This window comes from Cimex lectularius, unplaced genomic scaffold (assembly GCF_000648675.2).
Source record: "Cimex lectularius strain Harlan isolate CLEC.00 unplaced genomic scaffold, Clec_2.1 scaffold34, whole genome shotgun sequence".
Classification (NCBI taxonomy): Eukaryota; Metazoa; Arthropoda; class Insecta; order Hemiptera; family Cimicidae; genus Cimex; species Cimex lectularius.
In genome coordinates this window covers 2,360,211-2,386,096 of record NW_019392635.1, presented here as the reverse complement: position 1 = coordinate 2,386,096, position 25,886 = coordinate 2,360,211, and the positions used below count along the sequence as shown (strand labels likewise).

Genomic DNA, 25,886 nt, shown 5'->3' with positions numbered 1-25,886 from the left:
TAACAGCTTTGACTCCCAAATTTATGTATCAGAGAGGAGATTATAAATTTAAACAAGGAACGGAGTCGGATATGTAATAATCTGATAAACCGTTCATGACCGACTGAGATAATACTATGGTGTTAGGCCGGGGCTGGCAAATTACGAATATGTTCGAGGAGGATGGGCCCAAGGTTGATGTTGAACAAACAAGGAAAACGTGTAATTTAAGATACCCGAGCAATATTATTTTCCGAGATTCGCCAAAGATTGCGATATGACCTCAGTTGTGGTACTCCGCTGAGTCAACTACGCTGCTTCTTGACTCTACAAAAGGTTCGAGATCAATCAGCGATGAGAGCGAGAGGGAGAAGACCCCGTTTATGAGATTAATATTTCATGCGATCAAATCACATAGGACATTTCAGCTTCAGATTCCAGTGGTGTCACAATCAATGCTAATGGTGAATGATTGTACCCTGCATCCCAGTATCATTTATATTTAATGCCACGTCTATATCAAATATTGACGTCCATTATTAAAATTTGGACGTACGAAAGCCGGTTGTAATGCCACTTTTAACATGGCATAGAGCCAAGAGGTTCAACGGTCACAAACAATCTACAGCTCATTTTTAGAGTTCAATTTGAATATTGCAGGACTTAAAAAACAGAGAGAATAATTAAATATTTGCGAAACGTTTCGAGGGGCCGGTATTTCATCTGGTAGTCCCTTTGGGTGGGCACGATCCTGTTAATTATTTACCTCTACGTAGGCGAAGACATTTTGATTGAGCGTAGGCTAAAATTATTTTTCATTTCTTCCTATAGTCGTTTCTCTTCGGGTTCGTTACAGTCGGTCTGTAATTCGCAATATCGCAGGTCGGTCGAGGAGACCGACGGATTCATTAATTCCAGGTTTCTAAAGCATAAAATCATGAAACCCTCCTACGAAGATCGAATTTTGGATTGCACAATCAGAATTTAATCAAAGACATCCCTACCGATTCTCAATGATGACAGATCAGTGTTATTATCAGCAACCCCTGGTAGGACAAGAGGATTTTATGTCAAAGTTATATTTACGGTACAGATAAAAAATAAACTATATTTTCCATTGAACAATTTTATTCAAACATGCAGATGGGAAGTTTTTATGTTCTCAATTTATTGATTGTATATTTATTATGTACGCATCCGAGTTTTTACATGATATACTTCAATTTCTTTATATGTATGCGGATGATTGTGCTTTCGAGTCCGATTTTGTGTACATCCGATAATTTTGTTCAAACGACAGCCTCGCTTAAATAAAATAGTAATTTATTCATCTATCATCTCATTTTAAGACTTGTTTCATTATGAACGAAAAGAAAGTGTGTACATTTATGTATAAATCGCTACGACCCTGAAGGCGTTGCACACAAATAAAGCCAGCGTTGTGGAGTTACTTCAAATTTTGGTTTTGTGATAACAAATGGAACCATGTTTTTACTTAATTGACACTCGAATAGGTAAAGCACATATTTACCTATTTGGTCATCGATGAAGTTTCTAACTAAAACTCTAGAGCCTCCCTGGAGAGAGAGGGAGAAAGAGAGAGGGAGAGAGAGAGAGCGAGAGAGAGAGAGAGAGAGAAAGAGAGAGAGAGAGAGAGAGAGAGAGAAAAAAGAGAGAGAGAGAGTGAGAGAAAGAGAGAGAGAGTGAGAGAAAGAGAGAGAGAGAAAGAGAGAGAGCGAAAAAAAAGAGAGAGCGAAAAAACAGCGAGAGAGAGAGAGAGAGAGAGAGAGAGAGAGTGAGAGAGAGAGAGAAAGAGAGAGAATTTTATTATGTCCCGGTAACAGGTTCCCTAGAGGACAGCAATAACAAAAAATACAAATATATAAAACAGCTCTCTAAGTGATAGAACAATAATTTGGAAATATTATACATAACCCATTATATTTCGTGGTCCGATTGACCAAATAACTTCTTTCAATTAATTAATCTTTAAGTAAGGTATTGGTCGGAATGAAAAAGTTAGTGTCATGAGCGGGATTCGAACCCACGACCTTCGGCTGAATATGCCGTTGCTCCAACCTCTGGAGGTATCATGACTTCGATCCACTCGGACACCAACTCCCCATCTCAACTTACCGTTCGAATTTAACGTCCTTCTTGCCATTTTTCAATTTTCCATTATACATCATGGAATGGTGGACTAAAAAGAGAATAAAAACAAAACAATTTTATTTATTTATTTTTTATACTTTTTTGTTTATTTATTTATTTTAAATTTTAATTAATTAATTAACTTTTGCTCTATTTTTTCATTTTAATTTTTTTTAAATACTAATGTCAATGTTTTGCTCAACAGATAATTTGTTGGACGGAACTGTATATTGTGTTTTGAAATGTTTGCGGGTTTTTTGTTTTAATATCACTGGAGAGGAAGTTCCAAAATTTACAGGAATAGATTAAAAATGATTTTTTAATGGTGTGACTTTTTAATGGAGGCTTATATAAATCTACATCAATACCACTGGTCGATCTCAATTCAAGCTGACCTCTACTCATAAATTGATTACATAAATATTAAGGGGATCTGGCCTGGAACAAACCATAGAGAAATGAACTTAGAAAATAAAATCTCATATATACAACATTAAGCCACTTATAACGGTGTAAGTACGAGTCATCACGTCTCGCACGAAAAATGAATCTAAACGAGGAGTTCATTGCTCTCTGTAGTTTTGTGCCAAACTCAGCTGTGATACCAAGAAGGACAAGGGAACAGTAGTCTAAGTGCGGAATCACAATTGAGAACACCAAGTAATTCGAATGGTAACATATTCTTATGTAGCATTAGTTGGTACAGCGCATGATGCATTTTCTTTGCCATGAGTTTACAAAAATTGTTACATCTAAGCACTTCACAGAATCGACATAACGCAAGTCAGTTGCAAGTACCTTTATTATACTCAGTGATTTATAATCCAAGGTTCTAACATATCGGGAACTACCAGCTATCGCTTTCATTTTCTGCTATTTGAATGACAAATTCTTGCTTTCAGCCCATTTACAAATACTTTCAACATCCAAGTTCACCTTCCTAATACCATCTTCCAATTCACGAGGTGACACATGGAAGTAAACCTTTGGATGTTATCTGCGTATGTAAAGTATTTACTATATCTAATAGAAGCACATATGTCTCTGACATAAATGGAAAATAAAAGTGGACCTCAGACAGAACCCTGTGGAATCCCGGATTTAACAGGTTCCCACGAAGACGTTCCACGATTCCCTCCAATCACAGCTTGTTTTTTTCCTGTGGGATAGATTCAAACCACTTCGAGGACAGTACCGCAAACATTGATTCATAGAGCGAGAGTGTGTGAGAAGGAGAGATCTCATTTTCTTTGTTTGTCTCGCTCTGACTTTTCACTTTCTGTCTATCGGTAACTCCCTCTCTCTATCTTTCTCTCGCTCTGCGTGGGTGTGTGTGTGTGTGTGTGTGTGTGTATGGAAGCTATATCATTCCAGTTTCCAATAATTCTCTATCTTTCTTTTTATAAATCTTTTTGTATTCCCTCTCCCTCAGATTTTAAGTTCTTCTTCCTTTGGCATTCTTTTCCCTCTCTACACCTTTTAGTCAGTGTTTCTTTCTTCTCTTTGACTCTCTCTCCATCTCTCTTTTGCTTTCTGTGTGTGTTTGGAGACTCTAGAATTTCTCTATCCCTCCAGTCTTGATATATTTCTATCTACCCATCTTTCTCTATTTGCTACTTCCTATCTCTCCTAAATCTCTTTCTCCTTCCCTTAGTTTATTCCTTTATCTGCCTCTTTCTTTCTTTTTCTCGCTGATATTCGTTCTGTTTCTGTTTCTGTCTGTCTGTCTCTCACACACTCTCTCGCTTTCACTTTGACCTCCTTTCTTTATTTAAGAATTGAAAATGTAAGTTTATTTGAAGTTTAAGTTTTGGAAAATGAAAGCGTGTCCCTTCGAAATAACAGAAAAATAAAGGCGTTAAGGGTTGGTATGTCGATTCATTTTTTAACCAACGTTTTTAGCCCACACTAAAATAGTCATTCTGGGAGTGTTGATAAGTTAATGGAATAATAAATAAATTGATTACATTTTGTACAATAAGAAATAAAACAATGGGAATGGTTAAAAATGTGATGGATGGCAAGGAAATTGTACACATTCGGAAATGTATTGGGGGAAACGATGGATGAAATGGCTCACCACCACCACCACCATACCAAGTAAGATGCAGCTACATTGTTTAAATGGTTCATACATCGTTTTTGTGGTATACTAGGTGTAAGGCAGGAGAAAGAATGAGAGAGAATGATGGGTTCTCTTTTATATCATTATAAATGCACGTAGATACATGCACACACTACAAATTTTTGTACAAATTGTCAGAACAATCGGGACGTAGTGAATTTTTTTTTATCGTTGCAATACTATTCCCCCATGAGGAGTTTGTGCAAGGGAGTAGGTGGAATAAGTGGAATCACCCTTTCTTCCAGTTTGACTCTCGTCTCGGATTGGACGGACGAGCGGAAACGCGGCCGGAAAAAGGCGTGGCCCTCACGCTCGCACCGTCGCCATCTTATACTCTAATTGCAACGCTGCCACCCCGACCCATGCCCACGCTCAACTCATTCTATGCTCAAAGAACAACCGACATGCGTTTTATCTTCATTAGAAATGTGTAATTTCGTCTCCCTGGGAGGATCAACACTTACCTTTACCAAAGGTGTCTTCGTTTCTCTTTAATAACACGGTCAACCAAGAAGATTTTATGACTCTTCAACTAATGATTGATTCTTCCTGTGGTCTGCGAGTTGATACCCAATCGTTTACCTATCATTCTGGTCTGAATGAACCAACAAAAATCAACGAAGATAGCCAGGCCGGAAAGATAGGGAGCTATCGAACAAATTAGTTTATTGACGTTCACGTATAGTACTGGATATACATACTGTAAAGTGTTTCTGGAATCGTCAAAAAGGCCTGTTTGTAAAGGCCTTTTAAGCCCCATACTTTTTCTTTGTACTTAAACGATTTGTCATCGACCCATAAAGGAAGAGTTACGGTCTGAAACACAAAATTAACTATGATGTGATTATAGCCGATAGCCCAGTTGCTCTTCAGTTGAATATAAACATACTGGAAAAATATTGTGAAAACTGGGATTTAACTCTGAACGTAAAAAGTCTAATTTGATGATCTTCAGAAAGGGTGGTAGGCTGAAGGTAACCGAGAAATGGTTTGATAGAGGTTCTCGAATAGAGGTTGTTAAAACATACAAATATTTGGGAGTCACTTTGACACCTCGATTATCTTTCAATAGTCATCTCAATGAAAAAGTTTCTAGTATTAAGCTCGGTCTGAACAGAATCTGGTCAGTGTTTTTCTCACAAAACGAAGTGCCTTTTCAATGAAAATATCAGTTTATAATAGTGTGTTGCGATCCATAATTTGTTATGCAGCTCAAATTATTTCATAAAAAAATATTTTCTTTACATACACCCTTAGGTATATGGTTAATACTGAGTCCTCTGGTGAACAATTTTCGTACATTCACATTACGCCTGCATTTTAAATTTAAATTTTGTTTGAGGGTTTTGTCACTTCCAGGTCATCGATTAGTAAATTCTGTAGGCCAGGAGGTTTTAAGGCCTCTCTGGTTTGATTCCTGGGGTAACTTGGCTCGCAATTACTCTTATGAGTTTGATCATTTTCTTAGAACTCACAATGTTTGTAAGATGTTAACTCGTGCTAACTCGAATAGAGAAATGTCCAGTAAGATCGTGAACGCCCCCTTCTTTTCTTAGCATGTTAAACGTTAAATTTTCCGCAAAGGTGCGCGCGGCGATTGGTAGAACCAAAAATCTAGAACAGTCCTTGAAGGCTTGTTGTTGTTTGTTTTAGTTTTCTTTTGTATTAAATTGTAAGATGCCAGAAGTTAATAAAAAAGGAAAATTACTCAAATCTATCATTCGAAATGCTATCTATGCACTCGAAAAGTACTAACAAATGACACGCTTCAATTCGTGCCGACATACCTAACTTGTTTGCTAACGTCTAACAGTTTACAACTTTATAGGATAGAACTGGTATTCTGTCGTTGCCATGGAAATTGCCAAACATTTCAACACCATCATTACAGCCTGTGTGGTAGATATCGCAAGTTTGTCTTCTATCTCTATATTGTAAGCTTATCAAAGATCTCTGCTGTGAAAGAAAAAAGTGGAGGGACAGAGAGAAAGAGGAAAAATGTACACAGTGCAAATTTACATTGAAAATACAGGTTGACCTCCTCTGTACACCAACCTCAAGGAGCTACCGCCTTCCATGTAAGTCAGCTACTTACAGTATCTAGACAGCAGACTGACGTGGAACCCTCACCAAAGGGTCAAGAGTACTACAACTTAACAGAAGAATTGGACAATTAGGAACCGAAATCTGTTTTCACCGCAAAAACTTAACTAACCATATAAAAGACGTTACTGCGAATTTCTTTTCGCTTTTGTTAGAAATGAAGTATATATAGCTAGTGCGTTTATGCAAATACAAAGAAAGGTACCCAGCTATGACCCCTAGTGGTTTTATGCCTTTTAAAAAATTTTAAAGAAAGGTATTATAATATAAAATAAAAAGTCATAAAAAACAGGATTATTGTAAAGTAATTTTGGAGTTGGTGATATCTTTATCGTTGGATGATTAATTCATGGTAAACATTGAGAACAAACGAGTACGAGAATATTCGAACAGCTTATAAGTTAACAGCTAACAATTTAAATAACCAATTTTATACTTTCTAACTTGTAGGAAGAAAACAGAAAGAATTTATTTTAAGATCAACAAATCCTTTGTTTATTTTTGGGTTTGTGGTTTTTAACATAAAATATTTTCCTCGTAACGCTATATTTTATTACATCGGCGTAATTTGCCTAAGGTCATGGGTTCGAATCCCGCTAGTGACACTGACTTTTTATTTCAACCAAAACCTTAATGAAAGATTAATTAATTGAAAACTATATTTTATTTTGTAAAAATAAACGCCTTCGATCTTGTTTGATAACAAATTTACCTGTGTTTAAAATTGTATTGTATAATTAAATTAATTATATATGTTAAAAACCGTACATTAAAATAATATTTTACTCATTTTAGAATATTGTTATTCCGTTGGCTGAATTCAATCAATAGTTTGGACTTCTGAGATTCTATTAGAAATTTTAATATGAAAATGAAATTGTGACCAATTTTCTAGCAAGGTTTATAACAGGATGAACGAAAACGATTTGGAAGCCTTTACTTGATACAATTTATATTTCGACCAATTTGGTGTTTATGACTCAAACTATGCCATATTCATCTACGGTTTCTACTATACTAAAAAATTGTATGGTTTATGTGTAGTGTTTAGTGACCGTTAATTAATGATTATTAATGATTAATGATTATGAGATGCGATCTGGAGTGACGTAGGACATCTACATAGAAAACCAACACTTTGAGCCCTGAAGATGATCTCAATAAAGATCGAAACGTTGGCCCGATAAAGAAAATGTTTTTCTAAAACCTACGTCACACCAGACCTCATCTCACGATCTCCGAGTAATAAATTTTAATTTTACCTTTTTTACCAGTAATACGTTGTTATTTCGGCGAGATTTCCTAGTGCCAACGTTTCGATCTTTATTGAGATCATCTTCAGGCTCTGGGATTTATAAACATTGTTTAAATTTTACAAATACATGTAGGATGTGAAAAAAAATTATACAATGCTAGAAATTTTAAATTTCAAAAAATGAATTTATACAATGCTAGAAAATGTTAGATAAAAAACTAATTACAATCCTAGAAAATTTTAGATATAAAAAATTGAATTAATAAAACGCTAGAAAATTTTACAAAATTCTAAAATTTTCTAGCATTGTATAAATTTTTTTTATCGAACATTTTCTAGCATTGTTTAAATTCATTTTATTTATTTATCTAAGCATTGTATAAATTCATTTTTTTAATCTAAAATTTTCTAGCATTGTATAAATTCATTTTTTAATCTAAAATTTTCTAGCATTGTATAAATTCATTTTTTTAATCTAAAATTTTCTAGCATTGTAAACATTCATTTTTTAATATAAATTTTCTAGCATTGTATACATTCATTTTTCTTTAATCTAAAATTTTGTAGCATTGTATAAATTCATTTTATTTATTTATTTTTTTAATCTAAAATTTCTAGAATTGTATAAATTCAGTTTTTCACATTCTACATGTAAAAGTAAAATGAAAACAATGTTTATAAATCCCAGGCCCTGAAGATGATCTCAAAAAAGATCGAAACGTGCCACGGTAAAGAAAGTTTTTTCTGAAACCTACATCACACCAGACCGCATCTCACGATTTCTGAATAATGTATGGTTTATTTCGAAGCTCCAAATGTTTGATTGAATTTTAAAGAATTAAACAGGTGATAATACGAGTAGATAGTTTTGTTTAAAATTATTTATTTTCGCAAAATGTTTTAGTTCACGTCCTTAAAAAGTAGCAAAATGGGGGTTCAGCATAGCACGAGAAGGATATCCGTTGAAAACGATGAACCGGCGATAATAACAGTTTCTTCTAGCGTCGTCGAAAGATTGAGCTTTCAAAACTCCTCAAAAGACGTGCCACCGCCTATGGAGCAGATAGAAGAGTCTTCGACGGTTATAAGAGGAAAATCCATTTATGGAAGCAAAGTAAGACAAAAGTACAAATCTGTTAAAATAATACAAATTTAACCGTTATCGAACTCTGTAGCAGGCATTCGACGAAGAAATACAGAAGCATAACGAATACTGGGACAAGAGGTTGGCGAAGCAGCAGGACGCCCATGAGAAAATGAATAAAATCCTCGAGAGGGAATACATAAAGGCCAACGAAGAGATGAACAAACTATTACCTCCTAAATTGGCGAACCCAGAGACGAGAACTTATTTGCGGGAAAAATCTAAGCACGTGATGACCTGCCTGCAGAAAAACAGACAGCAGCCCTTGGTCTGTTCCAAGGAAGTCGAAGCTTTTAGCGAGTGCATGCAACATCTCAAGGAGGGCCAAGTGGCCTGAACACTCCGTATAAATGTCAGTTTCAAGTCTTCTTGCAAAATTTTAGTATGCAGGGCCCACGTTCAATCTTAGAATCAAGTAAAAATGTGCTGTGACGATTCGCCTTTTCATTCAATTATCTACGCTTCACATTCACAACTCAACCGTGTGAATCACCTATGATCAGTTTTAAAAGATCACAGACACGTACTAATTGCGAAATCGGTCAGGGTTTAAACGATAGGTAAATTTTTGCATATTGATTCAAAGTTTATCTGAGTAAGGTTTTTTTTACGATTTCGAGAAGTGTAAGCACTCGTTGTTAAGCATTCTCCCATGGGGATAAGACGTAAAATAAAGAGAAAGCCTTCATGATGCAACACATAGTTGCACACTCAAACAACCGATAACGCTTTATCTCAACTTCAACTTCAATTTGCTACTTCGAATAATTCTTTCACACAGGGATTTACCAATAAATCGTCCCCTGATAAACGATTTCATAAACGAGCTTGGATTTAGACAATAGTATTTGCAAATATTTATCATTCGGGTCGTAAAAATATTTAAATTTGCAAATCCTTTGAAAAGGCGACGAAATGTCAGATTTATTTCGATGGTTGTACTATGATCATTTAGATTTTAAAATATGAAAACTTTTCCCTAGCGAAGTTTGCAAGAGCAGTTTTCTTCTCGAGGTCAAAACGATTTCCCGCTATAAAGTAATGATCTCTTCATAAAAGGGCAACACAACAAGCTTTATCACGTCCAACTGGCGAATATTGCCTTCGTGAATCTCGACTATTGTTAAACTGCTAAAGTATAGACATTTTTACGATTCTTATGGAAATAATATCCGTCCTTTCCCGTCCTCTGAAATCTGCACAACTAACAGATATATTTTTTTAATAGAACATACGGTTTTGGCTATTAAGAAAGTCAATGCCCGAATATTGACATTCTTCCGCCACTCGAGTTATGTAAATCCTATCCCCACGGTTGAGTAAATACCTTCAGCGATTTGTATTCAGAACTAGAGAGAAGACCGATATGAATCAGGATCTAAAAATAAATACCCTTTAAGTAGAAGCTGAGGTAATGCATTCAAAATTGTATCGGGTAAACAAATTCGCATGCTGTGTAAGAAGAAAACAAGCAAAAGGAGGTTACAAAACACGAATATGGACTTTCGGTGTCGTATTGTACTGTCATTCAGGCAAATAATTGTATGGAGGCTTTAAGGACGTTGCTTTAACAATGAGGCAAATACGATCTTAATATAACTTTGTTCTGAAATAGTAAAAGAAGATTGAATTGACAGCAGAAATTTATACTTACATTAGACAAAATTTCAATCTCATTTATTGCTCCATTGGGTGTTCCCAGGGCTCAGTATGTTTTTCATTTTTATCAAGACATCGAAATTCTTACTCCTTGCTGATGACACAAAAGTATATGCCATAGTAAATGGTCAAGTACAAGGGGTTTTACAAAAGGACTTGGATAGATTTTCTTCTGACAGTAAAGTGTTATTAAATATTTTCAAGTGGAGGCTTTGAGGACATTACATTAACAATGAAGCAAATACGAACTTAATATAACTTTGTTCTGAAATAGTAAAAGAAGATTGAATTGACAGCAGAAATTTATAGTTACAATCCCTGTAGATTCATGGTATTCATAGGGCCAATCTTCTAATTTTGGTTGTCCACTGTACGTAGATGTGTGAGGATTTTCTAACCCTTAATATTTTGCATTTGAATTATCTTACCTGTGAATTCTTTGTAATTATACGGGTTTCTTCTAGGTTTCGTCTTTTTGTAGATTCTAAGGTTGTTTTGTTTGGTTGTACATAGGCTTGACATCGGATGAGTGGCTGCATTCCACGTTTGCTGCGATATAAGCCTATAATTAATCTTTTTATGTAAGGTTTTGGTCGAAATGAAAAAGTGTCACGAGCGGGATTCGAACCCACGACCTTCGGCTCAATACCGTCGAGGCTCTACCACGTGTGCTAACGTGAATTCGATCCACTCGGACGCCAACTCCCCATCTCAACCCACCTTTCGAATTTTCCCTCCTTTTTGCCATTTTTCAAATGTCGTGTATCAGGATTCGATTCTCGGCGACAAATAAAATGGCCACGGAGAGCTTTAGTGAAGATATACTTCGTTTTACTTATTAAATCCATTATATTTAGTGATCTGTTGACCAAATTACAACTTTTTATGTAAAGTTTTGGTCGAAATGAAAAAGGTTAGTGTGACGAGCGGGATTCGAACCCACGACCTTCGGCTAAATACGCCGCTGCTTTAACCACTTGAGCTATCGTGACTTCGATCCATTCGGACACCAACTCCACGGTGTTGATGGCAAAAAGAAGGAAAATTGGAAAAAGATTGTAGGTTGAGATGGGGAGTTGGTGTCCGAGTGGATCGAATTTATCATAGTATTTATTTATAGTTCTTTTTTTTTTTTTTTTTCAAAAGTGGATTTTTTTAATTCATTATTAAGTAAGTGTAAGAAAGATGTGGTAAGTTAAAGAATAATATTTTGACGTAGATTTCAACCCTTCAGAAAACATTACTGTCTTTCTCTTGGAATTATTTATAATTGTATATTTTTAAAAAATTATAAGGGATATGGTCTTTTGGAAAGAAAACACTTGGTTCCTTCGTCGAGCTGTCGAACAATGAATCCACTTCATCAGAAATTTATATTTTTTAATTTTCAATAGTTCTTTATTTAAACTTTTTAATCTCAATGATTCTCTTTAACAATAAGTCTTTAACCTTTTTAAACGAGCAAAATTAATATTTGTCAGTTACTGTCAGTCCAACCACTTTATTTTAAATGCTTATTCGCTTTAAAATTACAAATAATGTTTTGGTTGAAGTGAAAAAGTCAGTGCCATGAGCGGGATTCGAACCCACGACCGTTGGCTAAATCCGCCGCTGCTCTACCACTTGAGCTATCTTGCCTTTGATCCACTCGGACACCAACTCCACTTCTCAACCTTCAACCATTCGGATTTCCCCTACTTTTTGCCATTTTTCATCCCGCTCGTGGCACTGACTTTTTCATTTCAGCGAAAAACTTACATAAAAAGGTTAATTAATTGAAAGAAGTAATTTGGTCATTCGGACCACTAAATATAATGGATTTATTAAGACTATAAGTTTAATGAGCCGCATGCTAAATTATTCTTGAAAGTCATTCACTATCGAATGTATAAGAAGGTGGTAACAGGAGAAAAGCAGTTCGCGGCTTTCATAACGGGGCCTCGACATAAGAGAATCGTTGTTTTGCCTAAATTATAATCTATTAACAGTGTTGTCTCTATGCTAATAAAGAGGTATGTATACGCTTGTTTTATTGATTACGACAGAGCGTTCGACAATGTTCGGCGAGGTCTATTAATGACGATTTGAGTACAAAAAGCAATAGATAGCCGGGGCGTAAGAATTATTAGGAATTTATATTATCGCCAAACGACCTGTATTAAAATAGAACAGGTTAAATCAGAGGATATTGAAATAAAGCAGTGTGCGTCAACGTCCCCATTGCTGTTTAATGTATATTCAGAAGCCATCAGTAAAGCGTTAGAGGATGAGGCTTGAGTAGTTATGAATGGAGTCCTTTTAAAAAATATAAGCTACGCCGATGATACCGTTCTTTTTGCACAAAACCATGACCTACATAGTCCAGAAGGTATTTTGCACAAGATCGTGTACGGTCTGAAAAATCTGACAAAAACAAAGTTGGTTGTTTTCACCAAGAGAACAGATATGGACGTACGACTGGTGATTTCCGATGCGATCATTGAAAGAGTATAGAAGTACAAGTATCTGGGAACCTCGATAATTACTGACTCAGCTCCAGAAATAAAAGCTCGAATTGAAATCGCGCAATCCTTTCATTAAAATGAAACATTACTTTTGCAGCAGAAATTATAAGCAATCAACTTAAAAACTATGTGTTAAGATACTTCTATCCTTCTTTACGGTGTTTAAGTATTGAATTCACTTTACATAAGTATTGTAATATTTAAAGTGTTTTTATAGTTTTCGTCTTTTAGTAAGGCCTAATATGGTTCTGACTTCACTCTACAAAATTCTGATTAGTTTTCTCTGGTTGGTTCACGTATGTAGCAGGTTATATTTTTTCGCTTCCTCGCGCATTTGACTCACTTTACTTATATAATGTTTATAGCATTTTTTCTAGTTTTCTATGGAATCCCCTCTCCCAAAAGAGATTTAATTTGACTTATTGTAGCTATAAAACATAGTATTATTATTGTTGTAATATTTTATTAAGTTATTAAGTTTAAAGAATTTCTGACTTGTAGTACCGAGGAGTTTCAATTGGTTTCGAAGTTGATGTTTAATGGTCGTAAATTCTTTGCGGTCTTTTGACCCGTCGATATAAGTTGTGCATGCTTCGGCTTAAAAATTTTATAGATGCCACTTGCTTAGGAGCTTTGACCATCGTTTTCCTGTCGTCCTATGGCGTGGGGTCAGAAGGTCTCTTAGTTTTATTTTGTGCTCACTGACACGCAGACACCCACCCTCAACTTCGGCTTCTTTTTGCTTACCATTTAATGTTTGGAACGCGCCTGAATGATTGGACAGTTATTTTTTAGAATATTTACATAACGACAAGCACGCGTTTTGTAATACTATAAAACTACTTCTTTTTAAACGGCTGTGCCTTTTTTTTTTGGGTCGTAACATGGGCATGCCAATCCTTTGGGTGATTACTAAGGATTAAACATATAATTAATTGACCTATTTAACATCAATTGAACCTGATTTTAAACAAAAAGATTAATTAGAAACCAGTAAAACTTTATCTCAGGTACAATATCTGATTAATTTGATTATTCATATGCATTATCGTTGCACCTGGCGATTAGAAAGAACAGTGTGGATAATAAAAAATAGTTCCTAATGTATTTTCTAATTTACATTAATTTAAATTAAAAGTGTGGTACATCTAGTCAACGATTTTAATTTGTTTTATGACCAAAAGAAACAAAATTTGTTCCTCAAGTGTTTGGATAGACATTTATACACAACACACCTTTTCTCGACTCCAAAGATGGCTTTAGAGTAAGTCAAAGGGCTTATTTATATTTTGTTTAGAAATAGAGAAAGAAAAATTACGAATAAATGTTATACTAATAGACAGTTTTTTCCAGGCAGTTTGTTACACGAGTCAACCGGGTTTTGGTTCCATTTTAACCAATTATTCCATCAATTCTCTATTTTATTGGGCACTAAGAAGCTAAAACCCCGACGTGTACATTCCGTAGGAGAGAGAAAAAAGTCCATAATAAGGTTACAAAACGTTGAAGATCGTTGGGACTGTTGTAATATACGAGTATTGATGGGACTGCCTACCTGGACAGGACCGGTTCGGAATCGGAATATATTCAACTAGGCGGTGTAAAGAACAGCTACCGGTTGACAATTTTGACGCTGAATCCTTCAAAGAAATATTGCCCCCCCCCTGAATTGACTATCGGACTGTATCTTTGCAGGACCAAGTTTTTTCATAATTCTATGAGAATTGTTTCAGGGACAAGCTGGCTTCACTAGAAAACAAATTGAAATTCTCATCCAGAGAAAACATTGTTATAGATTTTCTAATTTTCGTAATTAAAAATATCATTTTAAAAGTGTCCACTGGTCTGTCAAGTTTTCTAAATTTATAAAGAAATGAGGAAAGCCATAAAAATTTTAACAAACCATAAAACAAGCTTAAAAGTAAAAATTTTAATAGGAACAAAATATTTTGGCAAAAATATCAGACATTTAAGTCCTATTCGGTGAGAATTAAATTGTTTTTTGTCCTCAATGATAGGCAAAAATATTAAAGCACTTCTCTTTGTTAAACTAGGTTTTTTAGAAGCTTGTTGAAACAATAGAATGAAGTCCCCCCCCTCAGCTCTAAACTTCATTTGTTTCAATCCTGGGATTTGGTGATGTGGTACTTCGTTGGATTAAGGCCTACTTATTTGATAGATGTACGGAGGTTAAGGTTTAGTTCACTAATTTTCGTGGTCCGCTTGACCAATTAATATCTTTCAATTAATTAAGGTTTTTAGTTGAGATAAAAAGTTCGTGTCACGAGCGGGATTCGAACCCACGACCTTCGGCTAGATCCGCCGCTGTTCTACCACTTGAGCTATCGTGACTTCGATCCACTCGGACACTAACTTCCCATCTCAACCCCAACTTTTGAATTTTCCCGCTCGTGACATAGACTTTTCTGTCTCAACTAAAAACCTTAATTAATTGAAAGATATTAATTGGTCATGCGAACCACGAAAATTAGTGAATTTAATAAGTTAAAATGAAGTACACTTCACTAAAGCTCTCCGTGGCCATTTCATTTGTTGACGTCAATCAAATAGATTACACGACATTTGAAAAATGACAAAAAGGAGGGAAAATTCAAAAGGTAGGTTGAGATGGGGAGTTGGTGTCCGAATGGATCGAAATCACGATAGCTCAAGTGATAGAGTAGCGACGTATCTAGCCAAAGGTCGTGGGTTCGAATCCCACTCGTGACAATGACTTTTTATCTCAACTAAAAACCTTAATTAATTGAAATTTAAGGTTTAGGATAAAATTTCAATCTCATTTATTGCTCCATTGGGAGGTCCCCAGGGCACAGTATGTTTTTGATCTTCATCAAGTCTTCGAAATTTTTACACCTTTTGCTCATGGTATAAAAGTCTATGCCATAGTAAATGGTCAAGTAGTTATTTAGTCAAGGTCAAGTTATTTATAGCTCTGCCAAAAATGTGGGTTCTCTAGCAAGAAACGTTAAGGAATTTATGTATATTTCTGTCATTAAATGCCTATACTTGGTCTTGTGAGAAGTTGGATAGTTCCTTAGTTTGGTATCCGTAGGGCTTGTATGAGGTCCGCATCGAACAAGTTCAACTAAGGTTCTTGAAATTCCTGAAATTTAAAATGCGTCTCCATTGGGTCCAGTACGATTATGAGCAGTCGTTGTTTATGTATGGTCTCTTTTCATTAGAAATCGTGTTGGGTCTATGTTTTTTATTTAGAAACTACCGAATGATTTGTACCATTGCCCACTGTTACTTGGAAATATCAACATCCCTGTTCCTTAGAGTGCTTGGAGAAATGATCACCCATTTTATACGAATTTTCACCGGTCTGTGTATGGCAAGTTTGCAAATCTACTCACCTAGAGAACTTTCGTGGCTTGTTTAAATTTATTTTTATGAGTCAATTTTGAGTGTCTTTTAGGACTGATTGTATACATTTGGCAATAGGTTTGATGAAAACGAATACTGAGGGTTGAATACTTTTTGAAAATCTTACAAAAAAGAAAAATCTCAGAGCTGAGGGACTTAATTACAATCCACCTTACAGCTAATATTACAATCCACCTTATTCACTTAGCTAAAAAGTAATCTGCTTCTGATAAAAAAGATAAAATAAAATGAACTGCTATATATCTAGCATATTTATATATTATATTTATTAAATATATATTAAATATTTATTTAATAATTTTATTATTAAATATATATTGATATATATTGTATTTTTTTTTTTAATTTTACACCTTACCAATTCGTCAGCCACCGTTTTTCCTTTCCTCCATCAATTTCTTCAACTTTGAAAAAAAAAAATTACACTACTAAAAAGGATATTAAATGGAGTACGTTATCTGAAATTTGCTGGTCTCTAGATTTGGAAATAGTAATTTAGAATTAACATAGTAAGTTTTCCAACTTTGAAAATTTTTTTTTTCAAATTTCTCTCTACTAAAACGCTTATTTCACTAAGGTTTAAAAGTTTAATATTGGACACATCTTATTGGAAAGTTAACGTAGTTTTCAATAGTATCGACGGATTTGTCCAAAACCTTTTAGTTTTGGAGTTATCATAGTTTATTTGAAGCAAAGTCGTGAAATCATAAAAAATCAGAAAAAGTGGAATAACTCAGAATAGTCCATAGTTAATTAGGACTTTTTGGTTCCATTTTGAATGTAGAATCTACAAAAAAAATTTTGTAACACGAGTAGCCGAACACCCTATATATATATAAAATGTGTAATTTAAAGAAAAACACAATCTTATTAGGCGTTTGAGGTATGAAATAATAAGCCAAATTGTGTTGCTCTGTAAAAATACAAAAGAAACGACAATTAGAGCTATTATTTGTATTAGATTTTCAACACTTTAACAATGCACTCCTAACTATCTACTCTACAAGTTAACCTCCCTCTATCGAGTCGAGTTAGTGCGCGGCAAATTTCAAAATTAGTTTAAACAAATATAAATGTGCTTAAAAAAAGTATGACGTTAATATGTAACGTCGACTTATTGTCTTGTGAGAATTGGAGTTAAGCCATTTGACTTATTGTTAGAGGAGTGATTGTGGTAAAGTTGTAAATATTTAGGAACTAAACAACAAAAAATTAAATTGTTTATACATTTAACTCGTTCGAGTCGTCTGGTTAGGTGTTTGACGTCTAACAGGTGGACTGTTTCTACGTTGACGTGGCCTTTAAACCTTTGATGTTGGGCTAATGCAGTTTTATAGATAGCTCCTTCTACTCTTTCCATTGTAAGGACACGATGGAGGTCTTCATTTCTGTGCATCTCTGTACCTATTTTGAAACGCTTTATGATTGTTTGGACGTGTGTTTTCATCGAAAGTGCGCAACCAATGTCGTAAAAAGGCACTTTGCCTTGTTGGCATACGGGATTTCAAGTTGAGATGAGCTATTTAATGAATTTTTCGGTTGCTTGTCGACGTGTACCGATTTGTCTTCACTTAGCTAAATCCTCCACCTTGCCGTCCATTTATGGATTCTGGAAATTGAGGTTTTACGTTTCCGGATTGACAACATTTTTCTCCAACCACCATATTTCACTGCCTTGTGGCACTCCAGCTTAGATCAATTTTCGTTCCAAATAGACGTCTTCTTGTGTAATTCGGAAATACCGTTCTGCAAAGTTGTTGGCTGGAATTTCATATTTTATAATATGTACATGTAAGACCTGCATGCCAAATTTTATTAAACGCTTGGGCTACATCAAGGAAAACAGCCGAGTATATCTTTTTTCGTGGCAAGCTCAATGACTGATTCGATGTCTAGGATGATTCGATGGACCTGTCAATCATTATAGACGGAAGTCAATACTGATGGTCTGGTATTATTTTTCGCTTCTCGCTAATTGGTATTAGCCAAGAAAATGCCTGTTTGATCCGATCTCATGAGGCGGTTTCTGGTCAGCGATTATGATGACCTCAGATCTTTAGGTTCGTGGCATATATTTAAGGCTGAAGACATTGATAATCTTGGATATCATAAATTTGGCAGTCGTTGAGATTTGCTGCTTGACAGATTTCTAGATACTAACGATTACTTTTGAAGGAAGACACAGGGGTCTGGATTGCTATTCTGGAGCCGACTGCTACGAAATTCTCAACTTGATCTGTCCTCGAACTGAAACTCGCTATTCTGGTCCTGCTATAAAAGGATTCCGGAATGCTAGTAACGATTGTGCCTACCCAAAGAGTTACTACTACCAATGGACGTTGGAAATACAAAGGTCAGGATATAGAAGTGGTGAATCGATATACATACCTAGGAGTACTGACTTCTCAACTTTCTTGGAAACCCCACTTCTGGGAGAAATCGTGTTCGGCCAAGTTTGCCCTTAATTCTGTTTGGCGAAGACCAATGATGCAGCCCCAGATCCCGCTAAAGGCTAAGCTGCATATCTTTAACGCGGTCTCACGCTCAATTCTTTGTTATGCTGCACAAGTGTGGGGATCAGAGGAATTCGTGGAGGTGGAGAGGGTGTTGTGGTTCTTCATACGAAAACTGTTCAGTCTTCCAAACTACACTCCAATTTACATGCTGCACTTTGAAACTGGCCTTCACCCAATTTTTCTATTCACGTTGACTCTGAGTGGTCGTTATTTGGTTAAGGTGCTCCGAATGGACCACTCCAGATTCCCCGTATGGTGGCTGAAGAGATCATCAGGCTGGGGATATCTTGGGCTGCTGACTGGGGGAGAATGGCGGACAGGGTGAGAGAAGGTTTGTCCTTTCTGCAACCCGAGAGTAAGGCTCTCTCCTTTCAACTCCAGTCAATTATTAGTCGACTGAAGGATAGTTTTATGGTGAGCAACATAGAGAGAGTGCAGGCTTCCGTCGATACCGTATATATAGGATGATGGATCACGGAGTTAGATGTGCCAGGTTGATTGGGGACCAAAAGCCAAATAAGAACATTACAGACATACGTTGGATCCTAAAACTGAGGGGAGAATTGCTGAACCTACGGCATAAGCCGTATGATCTCCTCAGCCAACAGGAGTGTGACTTATGCAATTACCGGGTAAAGGAAGACATATTCCATTTTGTCGCGGAATGCCCCATTCTATCCCCCTATCGTTTGTCTGCGTTCGGCGAAAGAACCGTATCAATGGATTGGACGCACCTGGTAAATTATGCTAAAGCGGCCTGGCCCTATCGAAGGCTAATAGTAAACCAATTTAATTAGTAATTCTCTTTTCTTTTTCTCTTTTACTGCCCATCTCTTTCCCCCCGCTCTTTCCCTTGATATTTGGTGTTTCTGTTTCTCCGGTCTCAGCTCCGCTCATTGATTTTTACTTCTCTGTTTTGTGTCCTTTTGATTTAGTATTTTGTTATAGATATTACATTTAGCATATATTTAGTTTAATGCATTTCTACGTTTATTTTATAGGATTAGTTAATAATTAATCCAAGCTCCGGCAGACGGTTACCTTGCCGTATTAAGTTTATTTTCTTGTACGAATTATATGTAATTTTTTATTTTCTTCTTGTGTGCAATAAACTTATTATTATTATACTACTACTAATGCGTACGAAACAATTTGGTCAAACGGATTTATGAAGTTATCATAAATCTGTTATATTCGTGGTCTAATTGACTAAATAACTTCTTTCAATTAATCTTTATGTTTTTGGTTGAAATGAAAAAGTTAGTACCACAAGCGGGATTCGAACCCACGACCTTCGGCTCAATACGCCGCTGCTCTACCACTTAAGCTATCGTGACTTCGATCCACTCGGACACCAACTTCCCATCTCCATCAACCTTTCGAATTTTCCCTCCTTTTTGTCATTTTTTCATATGTCGTGTAATCAGGTTTCGATTCTCGGCGACAAATGAAATGGCCACGGAGAGCTTTAGTGAAGATATACTTCGTTTTACTTATTAAATCCATTACATTTCGTTGTCTAATTGACCAAATAACTTCTTTCAATTAATTAATCTTTATGTAAGGTATTGGGAAGTTGGTGTCCGAGTGGATCGAAGTCACGATAGCTCAAGTGGTAGAGCAGCGGCGTATTTAGCCGAAGGTCGTGGGTTCGAATCCCGCTCGAGGCACTAAATTTTTCATTTCAACCAATACCTTACATAAAGGTTATCATCATAAATGTTGGAGACCGTTAGGCCAAAATTGCCACATATCATTCCAGAGGCAATGATGGGATCTGACGTTTATTTAGAAAGGCGAGCCGGAACAACACAATGATTTTAAGAAAAGGGAAATAGGAAAATGGTGTGATACTCTTAATTGATAATTTCATAACAATGCAAATTCGATGTTAATTTGGAATGGTCATACAACAGTAGAATTTCTATCCTTTTAAAAATATGTTAAACACTAAAAATTTAAAAAAATTGTAAATTTTATTAATGGAATCATAAATAAAGGGATTGACGTTACACTTTCACTTGTGTCTGTTTAACCGAACTGTATTATAACTTACCTAATATATTGTTAAGATGGAGCCTGGCTGGACAAACAAAAATGAATCAATACTGGCTATTTCCGTTCATCTTGATATATAAAGAATAACCATTTTCGAGAAAAGAGTGTTTTCGAACGGAGTGTTACACGACAAATCATTTGGCGAGTATTAGTGAGCTCCAGGGAAAACAGTCTGACCTTTTCGGAGTTCAGGACCCCGTGAGAGGGATGATGACGAATGGACTAAGACGTTTGATTAACTGCCTCGGAGAATCATGGAAAGGTTGAGAAGAGTGTACGGAGGGAGTTGTTATTGAATTATGATTAGGTTTATTAATGATTCCGTACGGCGACGCCATGTTCAAACGTTCTACTTCATCCATCTTTTCCCCTGTGAGCGGAACATCCGGGCCGATTCGCTCTGGGCTTGGAAAAAGCGTTCCAAGGGGGATAGGCGTCGTGTTTGCACTCGGGATTTCGAACGGAATTATTTCCTCAACGGATCTAAACTGTGAACAACAGGAGAAATGAATTATCCGAGATAATCTATTTGATTTATTTGAATAACGTTTTACTTTATCGGCCGATTCTTCGATTAAGGGGCGTCTGTCCTATTTGCATATGTAAATCGCTCAGTATTGTCTCAGCCCGGCGCGGACTTTTCTCTCCAAGGCTGGAAATAAACTTCAAAAACTCGCCTCCCGTGTTTTCTAATCTGCGGGACATCAATTTTCAACGTCGTCTTGTAAATATTTCTTTCAACCGTTCAATCTGAGCGTTAATAACGGATTATCATATAATCTGATACCGTGGGGATTGTTTCTTAGCAACACAATTTGTAGTTGAGTTTTTTTAATATGTAACTCCACCAAAGCCAAGAAGTCTTAAAATTTGTTTTCCTTTAAAATATATAAAAATTTTTTTACATCTTCATTACACTATTAAGAAATACATAATGTAAACAAAATTTTTTTTTAAAGTAAGGCATTAGTTGAAATAAAAAAGCCAGTTTCACGACGGAATTCGAACCCACGAACTTCGGCTCAATAGGCCGCTGCTCTACCACTTAAGCTATCGTAACTTCGATCCAAACTTATATTATAAATTATAATTAAAAATTATAAATTATAATATAAGTTTATTAATCAGCTTTAACGCAAAAGACTTAATTTTCACCGCAACCAGTAAAAAATAATAAGTCATTTGCCTTTTCCAAATTTTGGATATCAGTCAGACAACCATATTTTCCTCATACAAATTGCTTGGAATGAAATCCTTCTTAATGTAGTGGCTTATCAAACTATATATATTGACCTTAATAAAAAATATCATACATTTTTTATTTTCAGGAGCCTACAAATTGAGCAAATATTTTCGGTGTTAATATTATAATAATTACGTTTAGAAATAATTTTAATTTCTCGGCATCTAGAAAAAGCTTTTTTTGATTTTTAAGGACAGGTCAGGATGTCCTCCTGATCACTCCAACTGTACTTTATTCCTAGCTCCATTTTTTGGGAGGTCGCAACACGCGTGTGAATTGAGCCACCGGTGTGACAGTGGTCTTCCATCGAAGAAACTCAACACGAATTTATCATTCTCTGCATAACGAGAATGCTAAGTGCTTCTAGAGCAAATTCTATCCTAAAAAAATGATTTTTCCAAAAATCTTAACTGATTTTTTTCAATATCCACCCAATTAATCCATTGCCCAGAGCTCGGCCTTGGCAGATAACTGACTTCCGAATCTAACAACTTCATCATAGCTTCCATGGATTTGGATTTAATATTTATTAGAATTTCTTTTATCTTCCTGAGGACTTTATTCCTAGTTCTACTTGGCTGCCATTGTAATATATGTTAAGTACAAAAGTTTTTTTACATTAACAGTAAAACCATTTAAGTTACAAAAATCAAGTAAAACATCTAGTATATATTATATATCTAGTATAGCAAAGATCACATCATCACAAACAGAAGGCAGATACTTAGATACAATACGATTTTTATATTGCGTTCCTTAAAAAATTAACAAAACATTGAAAAGAGGAAGGAGATTACGATTCTCCTTGTAAAACACCCCTAGTAATTGGGGTATTTACTTTGGTAACCTCACTATCTAAACGAAGGTGAAAGTCCAACTACGGTTTTGCCAAAGAGTCTTCGATTTTTGCCTCTGAAGCCAAATTTTTGTAACTTATCCTAGAGAAGACTTATTGTTACTATTGCTAACGAGAATCATTGAGATTAAAAAGGTTAAATAAAGCACTGTTAATAATTAAAAAGTATAGATTTCTGATGATGTAGATTCATTTTTCGAAAGTTCGACGAAGGAACCGAGTATTTTCTTTCCAAAAGTCCATATCACTGATAATTTCTTTTTTTTAAATATACAATTATAAATAATGGTAAGAGTAAGAAAGTAATAATAGGGTGAAGGGGTGAAATCTACGTAAAAATTTTATACTTTAACCTATCACATCTTTCTTTCATTTAATAATGAATAAAAAAATCTCCTTAAAAAAAGAACTTTACAAGTATCGTGACTTCGATCCACTCGGACACCAACCAACTCCCCATCTCAACCTACAATCTTTCGAATTTTCCTTCCTTTTTGCACTCCGGGGAGTTGGTGTCGGAGTGAACCTAAGTCACGCTAGCTCAAGTGGTTTGAGCACCGACGTATTGAGCAGAAGGTCGTGGGTTCGAATCCCGTTCGCTACACTGTCTTTTTCATTTCGACCAAAACCTTACATAAAAAGATTAATTAATTAAAAGAAGTAATTTGGTCAATAGACCACTAAATATAATGGATTTATAAATACAGTGAAAAAACTTTACCTGGTACAGCTCAAAAATTCAGTAAATATTTTCTACGATCTGATTGTTGTTTCAACCTGAGAAAATCACCCTCTTTTAAAGAAAAACGAACGGAAAAGCATTGAAATATTCAATTAAATTGTCGTTAAAAAATTTAAAAAAAACAAAATCCTGCGTAAACGAAGAAATTAAAATTACCTACTTAAAGATACAATGCGTACAATTAAAAATTAAAAATATTTACATAGTGGTAAAATAAGTAACACAGCCTTAAGAATTTTTAGACATGCTCACATCCTAGAAGGACAATGATACTTGGGGGCTGATGAACATGTAGGCGGTCTGATTGCATTAACACATCCATAAACGTAAAAAGAGTCATTCTTATGATAAAATTAGAGTATAAAAATAATGTCAAAAAAGCAAAGATACGTATGAATGATTATCCTAATTGGAATGAATGAATGTTTGAGCAGAAGTTGTCCCAAGTAGCAAGTCGGGCCTCACGGCTCACGAAAGGAAAGTCTAATCTTCGACTCACGAGCATTAGAAGTTGTAAAGAGGGACTTGTCTTCGACTTCTTATGTTAATACCGGAGGGGGGTGAGAGCTTTCAGCGAGGAGGACGGAACCGGATGATTAACGACCCATTTCATTCATAAGCTATTTTTAATTAATGACCATTAAGTGCAGGGCCCTATCCATTAAACGTGTTCGCTTACATTGTACTGGTACACGCAAGACGAAACTCCCTGTGACTCGGACCAACGATTCAAACTCCCGGGTTGATTAATCGCTTTGAATTAAGAAACGTTGACTTACAATTAGTCAACAATTTCGTTCCAGTTTATACCTTTAGAAAAAAGTTACCTTGTTAGTGGAAAAAAGTTATGATTTTCAATTTCGTGTAACTAACCGATGTTAACGTGAATATTGTCACCGAATTGAAGGTATTTCTGTCGTTAATAACATTTATCTTTAAAAAAAGGAAAGTACATAATAAAAACTCTCTTTCTCTCTCTTTCTCTAGGGGAAAGAAAGAGACAGAATAAAAGGTGGCTAGAGGAAAAAGAATGCCAGAGGAAGAAGAACTTAAAAACATAGGGAGAGGGAATCCAAAAATATTTATAAAAAGAAAGGAATAGAGAATTATAAATAAAGATAGACGGTAGATAGAAACTGGAATGATGGAGAAACTCGAGAGCTTCCAGACACACACATACACCCACACAGAGCGAGAGAAAGATGGAGAGAGGGAATAACCGAGAGACAAAGGGAAAGTGAAAAGTCAGAGCCAGACAAACAAAGAAAATGAGAGATCTCCTTCCCACTTTTTTTTCTCTCTCTCTCTCGCCCTCTCTCTCTTTCCCTCCCTCTCACTCTCTCACCCTCTCTTTCTCTCTCTCTTTTTGTATGTATCACCTTCTATTTTTTGGATAACCCTTATTTACCTTTTAGAACTATGTCTATATTTTTTCGCACTTTCACATTCTTTTACGGTTTCTCCGTTCTTGTATATCTCTTTCATTTTCTCTCTCTCTTTTTTTTTGTATGTATCACCCTATATTTTTTGCATAATCCTTATTTACCTTGCATAACTATGTCTATATTTCTTCTTACTTTCTCATTTATCTTGGGTTACTCCGTTCTTGTATATCTCTTTCATTCTCTCTCTCTCTCTCTCTCTCTCGCTCTCTCTCTCTCTCTCTCTCTCTCTTTTTGTATGTATTACCCTCTATTTTTTGGATAATCCTTATTTACCTTGTAGAACTATGTCTAATTTCTTCTCACTTTCTCATTCTTCTTCGGTTTCTCCGGTCTTGTATATCTCTTTCATTTTCTCTCTCTCTCACTTTTTTGTATGTATCACCCTTTATTTTTTGCATAATTCTTATTTACCTTGTATAACTATGTCTATATTCTTTCGCACTTTCACATTCTTTTACGGTTTCTCCGTTCTTGTATATCTCTTTCATTCTCTCTCTCTCTCTCTCTCTCTCTCTCTATATATATATATATATATATATATATATATATATATGTATCACCCTTTATTTTTTGCATAATCCTTTTTTACCTTGTATAACTATGTCTATATTTCTTCTTACTTTCTCATTTTTCTTGGGTTTCTCCGTTCTTGTATATCTCTTTCATTCTCTCTCGCCCTCTCACATTTAAAATTTAGT

The 25,886-nt window shown here is 35.4% G+C and overlaps 1 protein-coding gene and 1 long non-coding RNA gene across 2 annotated transcripts in view; both read left to right on the top strand.

Annotated features, from left to right (window-relative positions):
* Nucleotides 1-25,886, top strand: part of LOC112126577 — an 84,955-nt gene that overhangs the window by 5,056 nt on the left and 54,013 nt on the right. The gene's annotated exons all lie outside the window — the stretch shown is intronic.
* LOC106662034 lies at nucleotides 8,432-9,192 on the top strand. Its single transcript, XM_014385833.1, has 2 exons — nucleotides 8,432-8,727; nucleotides 8,789-9,192. The coding sequence occupies exons 1-2, from the start codon at nucleotides 8,542-8,544 to the stop codon at nucleotides 9,092-9,094; spliced, it is 492 nt and encodes a 163-aa protein (XP_014241319.1). The 5' UTR covers nucleotides 8,432-8,541; the 3' UTR covers nucleotides 9,095-9,192.

Excerpts from the sequence above, each read along its gene's own strand:
- LOC106662034 (XM_014385833.1), top strand. The coding sequence starts at position 8,542 with ATGGGGGTTCAGCATAGCACGAGAAGGATATCCGTTGAAAACGATGAA. Across the intron at positions 8,728-8,788 it reads AATCCATTTATGGAAGCAAA|CAGGCATTCGACGAAGAAAT; the intron begins GTAAGACAAAAG and ends CGAACTCTGTAG.